General features: G+C 40.6%; 1 protein-coding gene across 1 annotated transcript in view; it reads right to left on the bottom strand.

Moving 5' to 3' along the window:
• Positions 1 to 19,636, bottom strand: part of itpr3 (inositol 1,4,5-trisphosphate receptor, type 3) — a 307,422-nt gene that overhangs the window by 29,310 nt on the left and 258,476 nt on the right. The window contains exons 51-53 of the mRNA XM_088320630.1: positions 17,502 to 17,677; positions 12,344 to 12,508; positions 12,073 to 12,262 (exon numbers count right to left, since the gene is read on the bottom strand). Coding sequence (XP_088176756.1) covers positions 12,073 to 12,262; positions 12,344 to 12,508; positions 17,502 to 17,677 — 531 coding nt within the window. The remainder of the gene's footprint in view (positions 1 to 12,072; positions 12,263 to 12,343; positions 12,509 to 17,501; positions 17,678 to 19,636) is intronic.

Raw genomic sequence — 19,636 nt, 5'->3', positions numbered from 1 at the left:
GGGGTGCCTGGAAATGTTCGCCAACAAATTGGAAATGTGCGCCGACAAATTGACTAGAGTATTCACAAATATCCTCAATCGTTAATGCCACATAATTTTCACCAACATCCCTGTACCCAAAAACACAGCAGCGGACACCCTTAAAGATTACAAACATGTGGCACTTACACCTGTTATTATGAAGTGCTTCGAAAGACTGGTCCCCCAACATATCAGGGCATGTCTGCCACCCACTCTGTACCTCCACTAATTTGCCTACAAGGCAAATAGATCAACGGATGACGCTATCACCATAGCACTCCACTCCTTGCTGAGCCACCTGAAGTATCACCCAGAGGATCTTGGTGCAACAACTGCTGCATCTAGGCCTCTCCATATCAATCGGTCAGCGGATAAAGGATTACCTAAAAGATTGTCCACAATCTGTCAAGCTTGGAAATCACTGCTCCTCCACCATCATACTCAGCAGCGGTACGCCACAAGGGTGAATTTGAGTTCCCTTCTCTCCCTTGAATTGCATCATCAAGTTTGCTGACAACACCACTGTGTTTAGATTCATCTCAGGGGAGATGGACCACTGCAGTTTTCGTCCGCACACAGTTGGCAACAGTTCTTCGTAGGTACTCCATGGTGCCATCTGATGGTGTGGCGTACCATTACATTTGTCACAAGGGCTATGAAGCTAATGTCTAGAGGTTTCCTGTAGCATCACATCTCCATGGATTTTCCTTTACAGCTTTGCGGTGAGAATCCGTTTCTCGCAGGTCAAGGAGAAGATGGAATCCACCAGCTTTACCATGAGAATGATTTTTGATTTTACTGCTATATTCTTGTCCGTTCAGAAGGGTTTAAGGCCTGCAAGTGCTGCTGTTGTTTGAGCTATCTTGGTCACGGTTTCTGGTTTGATCCCTCCTCTGATATGACAACTCCAAGATATTTGAATTTGGTGACAGTTTCAAGCTCTTGATGTGTGATGATGATAATTGTGGTGATACCTTAAAGGTTGTTGATCCTTACTTTAGTTTTTTTTCTGTGCTGATTTTTATCATATACTCGGTTGATGCTTTTTCCAGGTGTTTGACCAGATCTGAGTTCCTGTTTTTCTTCTGCCAGTCAAGTGTTATTATCTGCAAAACGGGTTAGTGATGTTGGGTTACCCAATGCAAACTGTACCTTCATGTTGGTCCAGGGCTTCGGTCATGATCCTCTCCAGGAATATTTTGAATAAGGTTTGAGAGAGAATTCCGCTTTGGCCCACACCAAATGTGGTGTGAAACCGCGTTCATTGGTACTGCACTTTTAGCATTTGCATACAGCTTTTCTATAGTATGAACTAGTTTCTGGTCTATGTTGTGCTTCAGCATGGTGGCTCACAAGTTTTCCTTACTCTGTCAAATGCCTTCTTAAAATGCTTTCCGTCTTGATTCCACCTTTGAAACCAAGTAGGATCATGAAATATTTAACAAGACTGTGGGGCTAATTAAATCGGGGAGGTGCCATGTCCACTTTCTGTAGTTCTTGTAGTTGCCAAGAGTGTTTGCCAGGGCCAACTTAATGTGGCTAGGAGGTTTAAGAAGCCTTTGTCCTTTATTATTTGGTCCTGGGTTATAGCTTGTTCCACATGTTTTCTTCCCGTTTCTATGAGCTTGAACACCAAATACGGGTGCTCCAGTAGCCTTGCAGGATATTTTTCTTTGGTTCTTTGTCAATGATGTCTTGAGCATGGGCATTAAAGTCAGTTTATTTGTCAGTGTCAACCTGTACATTTTTGCCGTACAAAGTACGTTTATTATACATTTTTTATGCAACTTACGAACAAATTCAACTTATGAACGATCGTCCGGAACCTAAGCAGGGCAGTAGAAAATGTGGCCCTGATCAGTCGTTATACGCCTGGTCTTACATAGACCCAAGAGATCCCAAAAGTATCCTTTCATCTCATAAGTGAAAATGAAATGAAATGAAATGATCTGCATTTATATAGGGCTTTTCAAGTCAATGACTTCCCAAAGCGCTTTACATTGTGCTTCACATTTTCCAATAGCGGCCGTGATCTGTGCAGCCATGTAAGGCGCTAACCTGCTCATTGAGGGTATTGGGGGTTCAGTGTCTTACCCAAGGACACTTCGACATGTAACACGGACAAGCCGGGATTCGAATTGGGATCCCTTAATCCTAAAACGATCGCTCTACCTCCTGAGCTACCGCCCCCCAAGTGAGTTCTTTCAACTTATTCATGTTGGCGCAAGGTGTGATCAAGGTGTTTTTACCCAGCGATCAAGGTCTCTTCTACTAGTACACACTTTTACCTCAGACCTGGTGGTGAGCGGAAGGCACGGTACTTTTGACCAAAATGTTCAAAATGTAGTGTGTCTTGGGCAAGTAATAATAATAATAATAATAATAATAATAATGCATTTTATTTAAAAGCGCCTTTCAGGCCACCCAAGGACACTGTACAGACAATGGAAAAAAATACAATTTAAAAAGTTGTAAGCGAAATAATAAATAAAAACAAGACATAAAATCATAAAAACATAGGAAATGGAGAAGCTATGTGTTGGAGGTCCGGAGGTAGATTGTTCCAAAGCTTGGGAGCAGCGCAACTGAAGGCTCTGGCTCCCATGGTGCTCAGATGGGCAGGGGGCACTGACAGTCGGAGGGAGGACGAGGATCTGAGGGAGCGAGTGGGGACGTGCACCTGGAGAAGGTCGGACAGGTAAGGAGGAGCCAGGTTGTGAATGGCCATATATGTATATAGGATCAATTTGTAGCTGATGCGATGCTGAATAGGAAGCCAGTGTAGCTGTTGGAGAAAGGGGGTGATGTGCTGCTGGGAAGATGTTAAGTAGAGCCTGGTTGCGTCTTTTGAAGTACAAAGCAATTGATACTTTGAACATTAGAAGTCCCGGGATTGTTATTAGCCCTCAGGAATGACCAGCAGACAGCCAAAAGGCTGTGTTATTCAAATGAAATGTGGTGAGTGTGGTATTGATACATGCATAAAGAGCTTGTGCACAGGATCAATGGTGAAACTAATGCAGTCAAATGGAAAAAATACTGCATAAATACTACAATAATTCTGCAAAATTACTACAAAACTAAAAATTTGTGCTTGAAAACAGGGATCTAATATAATTTTTGTCTTCATACTGATAAGAAAAAAGTACTATAGAAATTCTTCAAAAATACTTCTATAGTAATACTAAAAGAAAAGACTATTACATAAATGTTACAAGAGAAATCGTTCAAAAATACACTAGAGTAATACTACATAAATGTGGGCTGTGCTTAAAGACAGGAATATAATGTATATCATTTTGTCTTTATTTTGATGAGAAAAAAACTATAGAAATTCTACAAAAATACGACTAGAAAAACTTAAAAAATACTATTACAGAAATCTTCTATCTATCCTGGTCATATCCCTCAAGAAGAGTGACCGACGGCAAGACAAACACATACAAAAACAAAGAAAATAAAAAAGGGAAAAAGTAGCAAAAAACACACACAAAAATGTTTGGACCATGGCCAACCCAAATGCCCAAACACCCAAACAAGTTAAGCACCTCGGCACCCATGTTGGTCATGCTTTCCTCCCTCCAAATTGTCATGATTACCGATTGAGAGCACCTGCGACTGTTTAATTGGCGCCAACAGCTTGGACAGCTGATTGGCTAAAGCACTCTTTTTAAACCCCCGGCTTCCAAGTGGAAGCCGTCAGATCGTTATGCGAACTGTTGCCACCGGTTCAGTAAGCCTTTTCGTCCGACTCTCTGCTTTTCTCTACCTAATTTTCGTTGCCAACCAGTTTCCGGACCTGACTTAGCCCCGTTCTGCCTGCCTGTTACCTGATCTGTTTTGCACCCTTACCTGCCTGCCTTCTGTTGCCGACCACGTTTCCAAACTTGACACCGCCTTTGCTCTCCAGTCCCTGCCATCGACTTGTATTCCCGCTGGTCTCCGATCCTCCTCGCTTGACACGGTGCCACTTCCGCATCGCCCGCTCACCTTGTCCGTCAGCCATCGGATCGTGGAAGCAAGCCCTGCTCTCCCTCTTCATTAATAAAAACCGAGCGCTATAGCTGTGTCCGTTCCTGGTCTGTGACACAGGTGAAACGGGACACGAGAAAGCGGCCATGTCACTCGGGTCAGAGTGACACAACACTCTTCTGTTCAACAGCATGGCACGACAGCTTTCACGGGTTTACCTCTGCCGCATCATACAGGTGCCCTGTCCATCCCTTAGAAACCGTCTAAACATCCCATTATCCTTTTACAACACATGCCCACTCATTCCTATAACGAACAAGAGCTCTCGTTTCGACTATATTTCGAACTCTTTCCTGCAGAGCACCTATTACACCATCTATTCATATCAATCACGGCCTTTCTCTTGGTCTCCCATTTATTTCTGCTCTGTAGATCCTCTTCAACATTCGCTCCTCATCTATCCTCTCCATGAGTCCAAACCAACCGAGTACTCTTATCCACATGCTTGCTCAGTTCCACTACTACTCCAGTTCTGTCTCAATTTCATTTCTCAATCTATCCAATCTTGTCATTCCTAACATAGTCCTCAAACACTTCATCTCAAAAACATTTAATTTCCTTCTCAAATCTGCGTTCAGGCTCCAAGTCTCTGCTCCATACAACAGTCGGCAGAACCACACTCTCATATAGTCCCCTTTTAACATCCATACTCATACTGTTGTTACTCATCACTCTCCTCGGATCACCCAAAACCTTGTTTCCTTGAATCACTCTGTGCAATACCTCGCACTCCATTCCACCAACTGCAGCCACATCACAACCCAAGTACCTAAAGCTTTTCAAGCTTTTTCAACTTCTTTCAGCACCTGTCCATTCAACCAAGATCCCCTGCCATCTCTACACCTCTGCTAAATACTCTTGCATTCACCTCTCTCACCACACCATCCATTAACACATTAAACAGCCAGTGTGACATCACACACCCCTGTCTCTCACTAGTAAACACAGGGAACCACTCACTTGTCTCACTCCCTACAGAAATCTTACAACACAAATACTACAGAAATACCATTACAGTAATTCTATAACATTAAATCTTCTAATAAATATTACGACAAAAATACCACAATAGTACAAATAAAGTAATACTGCAGTAATACTACAAAAAACCTCAGATATACTAAAAAAGTATCCCATCGAAATACTACAAAAACACTGTAGAAATACTACAATCTGCTGAAAAATAAAACTGGAGCTCTTTTCCCCCCCTCCCCCTTCTCTCTATCTCTCTCTCTATTTCTTTCTCTTTCTCCCTCTCTTTTCTTTTCTCTCTCTCTCTCTATCTTTCTGCCTTCCTCATAATCTCTGTCTTTCTCCTTCTCTTTCTCTCACCTTTTTTTTCACTCTCTCTCTCTTCATTCTTCATTCTCTCTCACTCTCATTGTCTCTCTCTTTCTCTCTCATTTTATGCCTCTCTCTTCTATTTTCCCTCTCTTCTTTTTTATCTCCCTCTCTTCTTGTTTTTTTTTCTCCCGTTTATCTCTCTCTGTCCTTGTTTTCCTCTTTCTCACTCTCTCTCTTTCTCTCTCTCTTTTTCTCTCTCTTGTCTATGTCTCTTCTTTTCTTCTATATTTTTTCTCTTTTCTACCTTGTTCTCTCTTTCTCTGCATTTTGTTATTTCGCTCTCTCTTTTTGATGTTATTATTATTTCTCTTCATCTTCTTTTTTTTCTCCCTCTTCTTTTTCTCCAACTCACTCATCTCTCTCTCTCTTTAGTCTCTGTGAATCCTCTCTATCTTTTCTTTTTGCCTTTTCTTCTTTTTCAAATCTTTTTCCTTTTGTCTCATTAGATCTCTCTTTCTCTCTCTCTCTCTTTCTTTTCTTTCTTTCTCTTCTTTCGGTCTTTCTCATTTTTGTCTCTCTCTTTTTGTCTCTCTCAAATTCTCTCTCCTCCTTTTTTCTCTTCATTTTTTGTCTCTATCTTTTTTTCTCTCTTTTATTTTTTATCAATCTTTCTCAACTTGTTTTCTCTCTTCATTTCTCTCTCCATCTAATTTGTTTCACTCTCTCTCCTTTCTCTCCCATGTTTCTTTCATTGTATCTCTCTCCATCTCTTTGTTCTCTCTCTCTCGCCTTGTTTTCTTTCTCTATTTTTCTTCCTCTCCTTTTTTCTCACACTCTGTTTTCTTTATCTCGCTCCCTCTCTGTTCTCACTCTATTTTCGCTCTTCTTTTTTCTCATCTGTGTTTTATATTTCTCTTCTTTTCTCATTCTCTCTCCCTCTTTTCTTTATCTCTCTCTCTCTCTTTTATTTCTTTATCTCACTCCCTCTCTTTGTCCGCTCTTTTTTATTCTCTTCTCTCTCTTTCTTTTTGTCCTTTCTCTCTCTTGTTTTCTCTCTCTACTTTTTTTTCTCTTCTTTTGCTCACTCTATGTTTTTTTTTACTCGACCCCTCTCTTTGTTCATATTCGATTTTCTCTGTCTCACTCTTTTCTTGTTTTCTCATCTCTAATTTATATTACTATTCTTATTCTCCCACTCTCTCTCTTTTCTTTTTCTTGCTCTCTTTCATTGTTCTCTATTTTCTCACTGTGTCTCACTTCCTTTCTCTCGCTCTTCTATTGTATCTATACTTTTATTTATATGTTTCTCTCTTGATCGCTCGCTTCTTTTTTTCACTCTATCACTCTTTTTCTTATCCCGCCCCTCTCGTAATTATCCCTTGTTTTTCTTTCTCTCTTCGGTCTTTCTCTCTCTCTCTCTCTCGTCTTGTTTTCTCTCTTTATTTTTTTCTCTATGTTTTTTTCACGCTCGCTGTATTCTTTATCTCACTCCCTCTCTTTGTTCTCACTCTATTTTCTCTCTTGCTCTCTACTTGTTTTCTCATCCCTATTTTAAATTTCTTTCCTTCTCTCCCTCTCTCTCTCTTTTCTTTCTCTCACTCACTCTCTATGTCCGCTGTCTTTTTTCTATCTCGTCTCTCTCTTGTCTCTCTCTCTCTCTCTCTCTCTCTAACTTCAATTGACTAGACTGGCCCCCATATCCATTATTCAGGATTCATAAACCCTATTCATGCCCAAATATAAGTTATTTTTAAGTAGCGTATTTTCCGCACTATAAGGCGCACATAAAATCTGATTTTTAAAAAAAAAAAAAGCTGACAATGCGCCTTATAATCCGGTGCGCCTTATATATTGATCAATATTGAATTACAAGGTCTCGCAACTAAGAGAAGCAGCCACCGACTCCATTTTTCGCGTGGAAGAAGAAGTGCGCTGTGCATACTGGGAAATATCAAACAACGATTCTCTTTTATTTGTGCGTTTGTATAAAGACCCTTAAATGGCTCCTATTAAGAGACACGCTTACAACGCAGAGTTTAAACTTAAGGCATCAGTCACGCAGTAGAACACAGAAATGGAGCAGCAGCGAGAGAGTTCAACATGAATGAATCGATGGTGCAGAAGCGGAGGATAAGCTGCGCCAAGTAAGGAAGACTAAACAAAGTTTCCGTGGCAATAAAGCGAGATGGCCACAGTTAGAAGACACACTCGAACAGTGGGTTGTTAAACAAAGAGCAGCAAATAGAAGTGTCAGTACAATCACTATTCGAATGAAGGCAACAGCGCTGGCACGGGAACTTAACATTAAAGAATTCAGAGGTGGTCCTACTTGGTGTGTGTTTACGTTTTACATTTTACAGTTATTATGTTATTGCTTTATTGTCATTGTTTTGCACTTGTTGTTTTTGCACATTACGAGTATCACTATATTGCGATTGCACTAACGTTTAATTTACCATAACAGTATCAGACGTTTTTTGGCGTGTTGACTAAATGGAGGAAAAGTAAAATGTTATGCCTTGCTGTTGTTCAAAGATGTTAAAGATGTGTCACGAAAATGCTTTACCTCAGAGAAAATAATAAAACTGCTGTTTATTCATTTTGTTAGTGAATGGATTGTGGAGAGCTTGTTTGTTATATATTAATAAAGTTTGACTGACCTATCTGACTGTTTTGTTGACAATTTCCTTTAGCGCGGCACCATCTAATGGTTGCATAACGTAACTACATCCTCTACTGTAGCCAAGTCAAGTCAAGTCACATTTATTTATATAGCCCTTAATCACAAAAATGTCTCGAAGGACTGCACAGGATTACAATTACAAAATTGGACAATTACCTGATCTTAAACCAGCATGCACTTATAGCGCCTTATAATGCGGTGCGCCTTATGTATGGAAAAAGTTTTAAAATATATCATTCATTCATTTATAACACAGTGCACCTTATAGTGCGGAAAATACGGTACTTTGAAATTTATATTTCTCCAGTACCATTATAAGAAGAAATCATGTATGAATCATTTATTTTTGCTGATCCGCAAATAATAATATAATAAATAATAATATAATATAATTTCCTTTGTATTGTCATTCTTTGTAACAATGTACACAGAACGAAATGTCGATACACCTGACCCGTTGTAGCGAGCCGATGCAGCCGCAGCCAACAGAGGGCGCCGCCATTTTACCAATTAGGTATGACTCGGCCGAGGCGCGAACCAGCGACCTCCCAGTCTCAAAGCGGGCATACTACCATCTAGGCTACTGAGCTGGTACATTTGTGATTTACAAATGCGATTTATACTCTTGTGTCTGCATTTATCAAGGCATGTGATTTTTGATCTTGAGTAAATCGCAATTATTGTTGTGGATCTTGAAAATATGTGTGTAAATGTCTTGGAGATTTATTTTTTCAAATCTCTCCCAAAAGAGGTGTTTGGTTAAATTCTGGTTATATGTCGCTTACATTTTCAGTTGCAGGAAATTCTTCCCATGACAAGGTCCATGATCAATAGGTAATCGTTGCACTAACTCACGTTTCATAGTCCCCTGTTTAGCTGATTTATTGGCCGCAACCCAAAGGTGTCACGGTTGCCCTGGCGCCCCATTGGCCCCGCCCGTGTGGCGCCAGGAGCAGCTTGTTAACAGATTGCCTTTCTGTTTATTTTAAGCTGAGCGCTCTCAAGCTTTCTTTGTCAGCCCATCAACGAACTTCTGCCTCGCAAGACGTGGTTTTTGACGCGGTCCTGTCCCTGTTGGTATTTCCTGTTTATTTTTTCCTGTTTTATATCGGTTTTCAGTTTAGTTTCTGTCTTTTTTTGTCCTGTTTATTATTTTCTCCAGTTTTCGTTCCCGTCCAGTTTGTCCTGTTTATTTTCGATACCCTGATTCATTATCTATCCTGTCTGTCCCATCCTGTCCGGTATCGACCCCATCTGTCCGATATCAACTCAGGCAATTGGAATCGATCTCGTCGGTCACTGGCTTCCTGTCTTTCCACGCCAGACCGCTGCCTAACGTGCATGACTCCCCATTTCCCGTAAAATAAAAGGCTTGTATGAGAACGCCGCGCGTTTTGGTCCTGATCCTGTCTGGTTCTTGACAATAAGGGGTTATAATTCTTTATAGAACAACGCCTTACGAACGCCAACTGCCCTTAATCATGAGGCCAGAAGAAATGCAATGCCAACACAAGGTTAGCGTTGTTTTTTTAAGTAGACTTGTTGTGAAACAAAGCAAATATTTCAAGCATTTACAAGCACATCATCCTCAAAAAACTTTAAAATTCAAGTATTTTCAAGAAGTTAAAGTAACCATATGAACCCTTATTATTGACTGGGAAGTGGTCATGATCAGGTAAATGGCAGTGATCTCAGCAGGAGTTCTCATTGTCATGTCAGACAAAAAGCTCCCTAACAAAAAGTGAAGGTTTACCGTTGTCCTAGTTCCCACTTTAATTTCACCCTACGATGAATAGTAGATATCTTCTGTGGAACAGAATTCGAAGTTCTGCCTCGTACTGCTCTTCTGAGGGGCTGGGAAAGAATTTCATCAACCTTGGCTAGTAAGACTAGACGTGACTTCTAACACTAAAACTCCCAATAATTTTCTTAACTCCAGAAAGACAGCCAAAAGGCTTTGTTACTTAAAACGAGCAACTCATTGGCCCATCTTGGCACCATTGCATACCTGTCAACCTGTACGTTTTTGCCATACAAAGTACGTTTATTATGCATTTTAAGACGTGTACGACATACAAGAAAATCTGTACGGAAAAACGTAAATTTGTTAATTATGGGTACCATCCGGTAAACACCGACTATCACGAAACGGCAAATCAATCAAGTCAAACGAGTTCTCCGCGTTAGCCTCTATCTCTGTTTTTTTTTTCATTGCAAACGAAGCGAGCAGTTTAATTCTACTGTGCGCATGCGTCTGCATCAGACGTATTTCTGATACCAGAATTTCTGTGAGTGCTGACAGAGAAGGCCAGACGCACAAGGACAAACATCGCAACGCCCTTCGGCGAGGAGGTGGTGAAGCCCCGGGGGTCTCCCCTGGCATGCCCATGGGAGGAGCCGGCACACCAGCTTGCGGAAAAACGTGGGCCGAGAGAAGAAAGCGAGAGATCGAGAGAGGAGGCTTGACAGAGACTCGAGCAACACTAATTCGGCTTATTCAGCCATATTCAATGGAGTTCACTTAGTTAAATTATTTAAGAAATTAAATCTGCCCCTGTGTGGAAATGCCGGTCTTTTGTCCATCTTTTCCATCAAGATACGAGCACGCATTGTTAGGTGAATGTAGGTTGTGTTTGGTAGATGGAGTCAGATAACTAATACGAACAATTTGGTAAACGGTACATTTTAATAATTATTAATTCCTAACAGCGTGATTGTGCATTCAGCTGCGCTTCCGACAATATCAATCGTATTCTATATGATAACATTATTAAATTGTTAGCTTATTATTGTCGAGAGCACAGCAAAATGCGCGTTCACGCGGGGGGGGGGTCGAAATTAGGCAATACACCGGAAGACTCCTCAACAGCTGCAGAAATGATGTATTGCCATTTCATGGCAGAGCACAACATACCTCCAGGGCTTATGAAAAACATGTTTCACAGTCACAAGGCTGCAAAGGTTTGTATTTTCTGTCCCTGTTCAATAGTCTGTTTGAAATTTAAAATACAAGCATCAATGGTTGCTATTGTGGTTTGGTTTACAAAATAAAAATGCCAACTATTTTTTTCCTCCCAAAAATATCTTTATTTACAAATTTAAAAGTGTTGTTAATGGATAGTTTAGTTACGCTGATAACAATTGTTACTGATTTTTTTATTTTTACTTTTTTATTTTATTATTAAGAATATGTACAGAATGATATAACGAAACACATGTACAATATAACATCTTAAACTACATAAATAAACACGTTTCGAAAATTTTTTTTTTTGTATTTTGTAAGGGAAAATACGACAGTTTGTAAGGGCATGGAGCCGTGGAGGTTGACAGGTATGCCATTGTTCTGTAAATGCGACAAGGTGTTGTTTTTTAAATGGAAGAAATCTTATGTCTTGCATATACAATATTAAGAATTGAGCTAATTCAAAACCATAGATGGGCTTTATAGATAGAAAGCAGAGCTGAAAACAAAGCATGGCAACAGTGTAAAAAAGAAGAAAGCACACACATTACCATATAGATACACGTGCACTTGTCCCCCACTAATTGTCGTTTTATTCACAGTAGCATGAAAAGGGTCATTACTGAGTTTTTAACCCTAGAGTTATCCTCATTTGTGGATATATGGTGAAAGTAATCCAGTCAGTTGGTAAAAATACTACAAATTTACTACAAAATTACTAAAAAACTAAACATTAAATTTACTGCTTAAAAAGGGAGCTACTATTTCGTCATCGTTATAAGAAAACATACAATACATGTACTGTAAAAACAATATTCCAGTAATACTCTGAAATATCACAAAAATACAACTAGATTTATACTACAAAAATCCAGGCTGGTTACGCCGCCAGCAAGCATTCTTTTTTTTCACATTGGCATGTGAAGGTTCATTACTGAGTTGTGTTGTTCACTCCAGAGTTTGCCTCATTTTCAGACCAATGGTTAAACCAACCCAGTCAGTTGGCTGCCCTCTGGGCATTCTATGTATAGAGCCAAATAGCTTGACTTTGGTACTCCTAGTGCTAAGCAGGAAGCACATCAGTTACCTGGGGACAAGTTTGGCAGAGGGTCCACCTCCATGATGAAGTCATCTTTGAGACATAAAAAACCCACGATGGAGAAGAGGTAGACAAGGATAAGCGCGAGCAACGCAGTCAGCAGAATGGAGCGTCCATTGCGTGTCACGCTCTTGATGACGTTGAACAGTGTCTCCTCACGGTAAATCAAGTCAAAGAGCTGAGGACGTGGAGACACTTGTTAGACGAGGCGTGTGCTCACATGTTAAAGAAGCACACTACAGGCACTGTATGTATGTACCAGGATGCTGTAGAATAGTTCATGCAAGAAGAGGCCCAAGGTGGAGGTGAGCACATAGCCCAGGTGGTAGAGGAACTCAACATCCATTACCATGGCCTTGTAGCCCAAGATGAACTTCCCGTTGTTGCCAACGAAACTTACCACAAAAACCACCTTGTTGATCAGCTGCAAGGAAAACAGACAGCATCTTGTCATGTCAATGCTTTCACCATGGGATGATATAAATTATATCTTCGAAAATTCTCTAGTCACAAATCCTTTCTGTAAACCAAGACATAAATGGATTTCTGTTATAGAACCGTTTGGAGAAAATGGACAGTTTGCAAGTTCTACTAAAATTAAATAATCTGAGTTGGACACACAGAAATAAAAAGTTTTTATTCTTTCCTGATTTTTTTTTTGCAATTAAAGGCCTGAAAATGAGTGTAGCGTGGGCATCTCAGTTGGAAAACAAGTGAGGCAATAGCTTGAAGTCCTTCAGTTTACAACACTAAAACCTCTGCAAAATGTGTATTTCACTTTGGCCAATTTCTAAGACATTGTGAATGAGTAGTGGATGTTTAATTTCTCTTTCTGGAAATCCAAACAATTATTGTGCACACTTGTGCGTAATAATGGTGCGTAAAAATGAATCAAGAATTGCCTTGCGCATGTTTATTTTTGGCTCCGATTTGATAGATAGATAGATAGATAGATAGATAGATAGATAGATAGATAGATAGATAGATAGATAGATAGATAGATACTTTATTCATCCCCGAAGGGAAATTCACTTTTCCAGCAGCATCCCTAAGCTGAGAACAATCGAAAATAACTGAGAACAATCGAAAATAACACGGGAGCTGCTGGAGTGGCTGCCATTCGTGACGGCGCCGGAGGAGCGAGCAGAGAGAGTGGGAAAGGTGAGATGGCACAACATTCATTTGGACAGGTAACTTAAAATTAGTTTTACCTGGTTATATCAGTATCAGAAATTATTTTCCCCCCATTTTATTAACACTCCACTTATTGAAACATAAATATTTTGTTTGTTTGTTGTACATGATTCAATTGTTTGTTTGTTTGTACATGATTCAGATTGAATCGTTTCTTGTACATGATTCAATTGTTTGTTTGTTTGTACATGATTCAAATTGAATCGTTTCTCAATACACCCCTGTAAAATGGCATACAATTATGTTGGGAATTTCATTGGCCAACCAATGTGTCAATCATCATTCAAATCGGTTACTACTGGCTGAAGATATTCAGAGCTAGAGGAGGTGATCTCCCTTTTATCAAACAGACCTATATAGGCCAGTGCAGGCACTAGACCGTGAAAAATGGCTTCCTTTTGGCCAAGAGTGGCGTCAATCGAAAGGTCAGAGGCTAACAACCATAATGGGAAAAAATACGATTCTGTTTATCTTTAAAAGGTGAGGTTTGGCGCAAAACAAACAGATTATTGCTAGGAACGTAATCGAAGCAGAAATGTTTTTAGGGGATTTTTTTTTTTTTATCCGATGGGATTATGATGTATTTTTGAATAAATATTTTATATGGTTAGATTCTTTGGATTTTGTTGATTGTAACAAAGCCATTTTTGTGGACATTGCACTAAATTGATGACAGCCAGAAAACTTAATTGGTGAGTTACATCTCCTTTATAGTTTTCGGGTATCTTGTTTCAGGCTGATTGTGATGTTAAAGTGATAGGTTTGTTTTGAAATGGTTATCATTTCTTGAATCCCAAAAGTTGAAGGTTTCTAAAATATGTGGCATGACTGGTGACATCGTACAGAGACTTATATCTTTTTATCAAAAGTCGGAATGTTAATATTAACCTTGGATCAGGATTCTCCAGCTAGAGATTGTGATTCGTTCTATACAGTGACAGTAACTTTATATAGTTTTACAGTTGAATTCTGTTGTAAACAAAAAAATTGAAGTATAGTTGCAAATGTCTACTTCACCTGTTGCCAGGTTTCCGTCTTTATTTGGAGAAGAAGCAAGTTTTTGGGCTCTCTGTGATCGCTCTTGTTTTACATTCAAATAAATTGCAAATTATTTTGCGTAACAGTGAATCTTTTAAACAAAATTGTACGGTTATACGGTTTCTTATTATACAAATGTCTAAATAAATTACTAAATACAAACTAAATGGATAAAAAATAAAATGTTAATATTATGAAACAAAAGATACTTTTTTAGAAAGTGAAATTTTATGTAATAGTTGTTGGAAAAAAAACAACTGACGCGTGTGGGCCGTGCAACCTTAACAATATTACATTAGCCAATTTATTAAAATTTGAAAAGCTAACTTGTGTTGCCAGACACCCACCCAGTATGATTAACCATATTTTCCGCACTATAAGGCGCACCTAAAAGCCTTTATTTTTTTCAAAAGCTGACCATATAATACAGTGCGCCTTATTTATGGATCAACATTAAGTTTTCCATGTAACTTGCAGCCGCCGACTAGATTTTCCCCCGAACGCCAAGTAGTACGCGGTGTATGCTGGGATTTATTTACCGGCGTTTCATTGGCTAACCAACGTGTCAAATATCATTTGAATCGATCACTATTGGCTAAAGTTATTCGGAGGTCAAGGGGCGGATCCTTTTTATCATTTACAGGCTGGCATTGGCTTAAACAGCGAAACAAAGGCTGCAATTGGCTGAAAAAGATGTGTCAATCATCAGTTGAATCGATCACTATTGGCTAAAGTTTTTCGGAGGTCAAGAGGCGGATCCTTTTTATCATTTACAGGCTGGCATTGGCTTAAACGGCAAAACAAAGCCTGCAATTGGCCGAAAAAGATGAATGCTTATAGCACGTGGCTGACGGCACACAGAAAGCATTTTTTTCTATTCTGTATTTGTAAATATTCTCCTGGATTTACTGCACTCACGGATATAAGAGGACATTGGCTGCACATTATTATGAACACAACAACTTCGGTGAGCTACTCCGGGTTTCATATTGTCCCTGTATCTTGTTTCAGACTGAACTCGATGTTTCTGTGATAAGCGGTGCAGATAATGGATGGAATGGAGTGTCTATTTTTAAATTCAACTCAATTCCAAGTGTTTATTGTCATATGCACAGTAAAGTTGCGAGCGAAAAAGAAAATAGAAACTAAGGAATGTGTGGCATTTCTTGAATCCCAAGACTTTAACCTTCCGAATGATGAAACGATGCATTTGAGTGACATCGTACGGACACCGCATCCGCACGTGTTCTCGACACGTATTTGCGTCTTTGCAAGCTTTGGGAATATTAAGGGGGTAATAAGTTGGACTGAACTATCTGACTGTTTTGTCCACGTTCCCATTGTAGCGCCTTATAATCCGGTGCGTCTTATGTATGTCAAAAATAGGACCAAAAACGATTTTTTTCGGGGTGCGCCCTATAACCCGGTGCGCCTTATAGTGCGGAAAATACGGTAACTTGATTTGATCCCAGGTTTAGGATATGTTTAATAATAATTTGGTTTGCACACATACTGTAGGGTTGATGTTGCTCACCGGTTATTATTCACTTTTTGTGATTGCTCAGACCCGTTGAAGATTATAGGGAACATTACACCCCATGTATGGGGGTTAACTTTATCTAGATTGTTCATGTTCAGGGCATGCATGAGTGGAAGGACGTCCCGAGGACACGCTGGAGAGGCCACCCCATTACTTTCACCTACTGTTAAGGCATCTCTTGCCTTTGGGTGGCACTATCTTTGCTTCGTGTTTTTCAGATCACAAGACTTAGTTTTTGCACTGTTGCTGCCACACCATTGGTTGGAACATATGCTTAACATCCTCGTTTAACACATTAAACACCACCAGCTGCCATCACTTGTTGCCAATCAGTCATTTAGTACAAAAGCACCATGTATTTGGTCGTCTACTCGGTTCTCTTGACACTCAATTGTTAAAAGTATCTTGTTAAAATGGATGTAAACATGTATTGTAATATTCTAAAATGTATTTTATGTAAATTGAAAAGAAAGCTCTTTGATATGCTTTTGGGAGTCTACAGAGCGAGCTGCCAACGAGATCAAAGAGATCAAAGCCAGCAGAGAAGCTAATGTTGCCATCATCTGCAGAAACTGTAATAAAAACATCATCATCCAGTCCAGCGTGAATGTGGATCTTTGGTGGGACAGGTACCCCGCGGTTACATTGGAGTGCCACGTCCAAATTCGTTGTCACAATATATCCCATGTTGTAACAATGACAATAAGGGTATATTCTATTCTATTCTCATCTCATCTCATTAGCTACACCGCTTATCCTCAGTAGGGTCGCGGGGGTGCTGGAGCCCATCCCAGCAATCATCGGGCAGTGGGCAGGGGACACCCTGAACTGGTTGCCGGCCAATCGCAGGGCACACGGGGACAGACAACTCACTCGCTCAATCACACCTAGGGACAATTTGGACCGGCCAATTCACCTGACATGCATGTTTTTGGAATGTGGGAGGAAACCGGAGTGCCCGGAGGAAACCCACGCAAGCACGGGGAGAACATACAAACTCCGCACAGGAAGTCTGGAGCTGGATTTGAACCCATGACAGGTTCCCATGACATGAACTGTGCCGCACAAGCGCTAACCACTGCGCCGCCGTCTATTCTATTCTATTCTATTCGTTCAGTCTTTGTTTACTCTTTTTCGGCCAGATGCACACTCCTATTACCTGTTAGGTTGGCACGACCAGGCCCTGGGGCAGGTCAGACAGAGGCCTCTTAGTTTTCTTCAATACAACATGTTAGATGGTTATGACACCTTTGTACATTTGGTGAGAGCAGTACAGTCAGTGACTGGCTGCTTTTGGTTTGGCATACTTCCTAGTCCCTTGGACTGGTTCTGTGAGATTTGTATGAGTTCTGTTACTTTACTGTTACTCAATACATATATAGTTTTTTTAAACCCTTACCTTGTTTGACTCCATTCTTGCTCCAGCTCACTCAGGGTCCCATTTCCTAGTTATTTCTGTTACACACAATTTCAAACCGGGCTAACCTGGTCTACCTAGGCTTACAAGTTGTAACACTTACGCACTCCAGCTTGCTTTCATTTACGATTGTCGGTGAGGGCAACAGAATGATTCATCTAAGCGTTAGAAATGTAGGTCACTTCAAACCGCAAGATATATACATAAAAACTCTTTAATAGGTCTTACATTAAGTGTGCCCAGAAGGATTAGTGTGTTCCCGATACCCAGATGGTAGATAGACCTCAGGATGAAAGCTAAAGTCAGGGGCTGAAGGCCATATTGCTGGGAGAGCAAAGCCAACAGAGACAGTCCGATTAGAACCCAAAACAACATCAGGAGTAGAGAGTCATCAATGGCTCCAGCTGGTAGGACAGAGGATGGGAAATAGTTACATTTCTGGCCATACACTTGTGATAATTGAAGTCAACTTGGCACTTTTAACACCAGAAGTACCACAGCCAAGCCTTTAGGCTTTCCGTCATAGAATGCCCAAAGGACAGCCAACTGACTGAATTAGTTTCACAATTGATCTGCAAATGAGGCAAACTCTTGTGTGAACAACACATCTCAGTAATGACCAATCATTGCATACTAATGTGAAGAAAAGAATGTTTGGTCGGGGCGTTTTGTAGTATTACTCTAGTTGTATTTGTGGTATCTGTGTAGTATTTCTTCGTCTGATTTTTGTAGTATTTTTGTAGTATTTTATAGTAATAATGTGTTTATATTTTGTAATATTTGTAATATTTCTACAGTGTTTTTTGTAGTATTTCCATAAGCCATTATTTACTTTATCCGTAGGATTTTTGTAGTATTACTGTAGTTCTACTTTTGTGGTATTTCTAGCGTAATATTCCTGTAGAATTATTTTTGTATTACTGTAGTGGTATTTTTGTAGTATTTCTGGAAAAGCTTCTTGAAATATTTCCATATTAGTATCTTTGTAGCATTTCTTTAACATTTTTTTATATTACTATAGTTTTCTTTTAATATAATTTCTGGTGTAATAATTCTGTAATAATATTTTTGTATCATAGTATTACTGTAGACAAAATATATTAGGTCCCTGTTGTGAAGCAATAAATTTAATATTTAGTTTTGTAGTAATCTTGTAGTATTGTTGCCAGCTGTCTCTTCATGCATCTATCAAACCCACACCCACCAAATTCTATTTGTCTTGATTACCAATGTGAATCACCTGTGCCCGCTCCTTTGGCGCCAGCTGCCTCAGACTCTGATTGGCTCCCTGTTCCTATTTCAACCCACTCCTATCTGTCCCCTTCTGTCAGTCCGTCTGCAAACCTCAGTGTATACTAGGCAAGCCTTTTTTCGACCCGGACTCCCACCTGTCCCGTTTTTGCTCTTGTCTGTCTCCGGCTATCAACCTGTTTTTGATCCTGACCAGGTCTGCTGTCCTGTCCCGACTTACGACCCGTTTTTGATCCCGACCACGTCTCCTCTCTCGTCCCGGCCTATGACCCGTTCTGACCACGACCACGTTTTTGCTCTCCTGTCCCAACCTGTTTTTCCATCCTTGACACCGCCATCGTTCGCTACGGATGATCCACTTCCGTGTTCGGATCACAATCCGAGTATACGAGAGCTACTTGCTTCCTGCACCTAGCGCACACAGGATTGTGGGCGCAGTCCTTACTCTTTCCTTTAATGAAACTTGTGAGAAACGTAACACAATTGGGTCCTGTTCCCATTCTGGTCCTGACAGTACGGACTGACCAGAAAAACACCCAGCGAACGCTCACCCAAGCGCCGATCGGAGAGAGACGGAGACTCCCACCGCCATGCAGCGTTCAAATCGGACTGAGGGGGAGGTCCGCCGGATGTCGGGTGACGTGTCCGCCATTCTTCGGCTTGTTCGGCAGCAACAACAGTTGCTTCAGCGCGGGCAACAATGGCTGGATGCACTCCCGGAGGTTCTTGCCTGTCAGCTGCAAGCATCGGCACCCCCGCCCGCCATCAGAACGGCGGAGCCGTGAGTGGGCGCTCCGGAGTAGTTTTGTGGCAATCCCGCTCCTGTTTATTGTCAACTTCCGACTCATTGTTGACCTGCAACCCCGAAACTTTGCCTCAGAGGCGGCCAAGGTGGCAGTCCAATCAATCATCTGTCCCGGAGGGCTCGACTCTGGGGAACAGCAGAATTTGAACGAGGGTCTTCGGCTTGCTCATCCTTCGATCAACTGGCTCAGGAGTTACTCAAGGTGTTTGACACAGGGTCCTCATCGGCCGACGCGTCGAGGGTTTTGATGAGTATACGGCAGGAAAAGCGCACGATCGCAAATTACTCTATCGATTTTCGGACATTC

Source organism: Urocampus carinirostris, chromosome 17, assembly GCF_059441175.1.
Source record: "Urocampus carinirostris isolate Australia breed hairy pipefish chromosome 17, RoL_Ucar_1.0, whole genome shotgun sequence".
Lineage (NCBI taxonomy): Eukaryota > Metazoa > Chordata > Actinopteri > Syngnathiformes > Syngnathidae > Urocampus > Urocampus carinirostris.
Note: the sequence above shows the minus strand (reverse complement) of the source record. Positions and strands in the feature narration are given on the sequence as shown.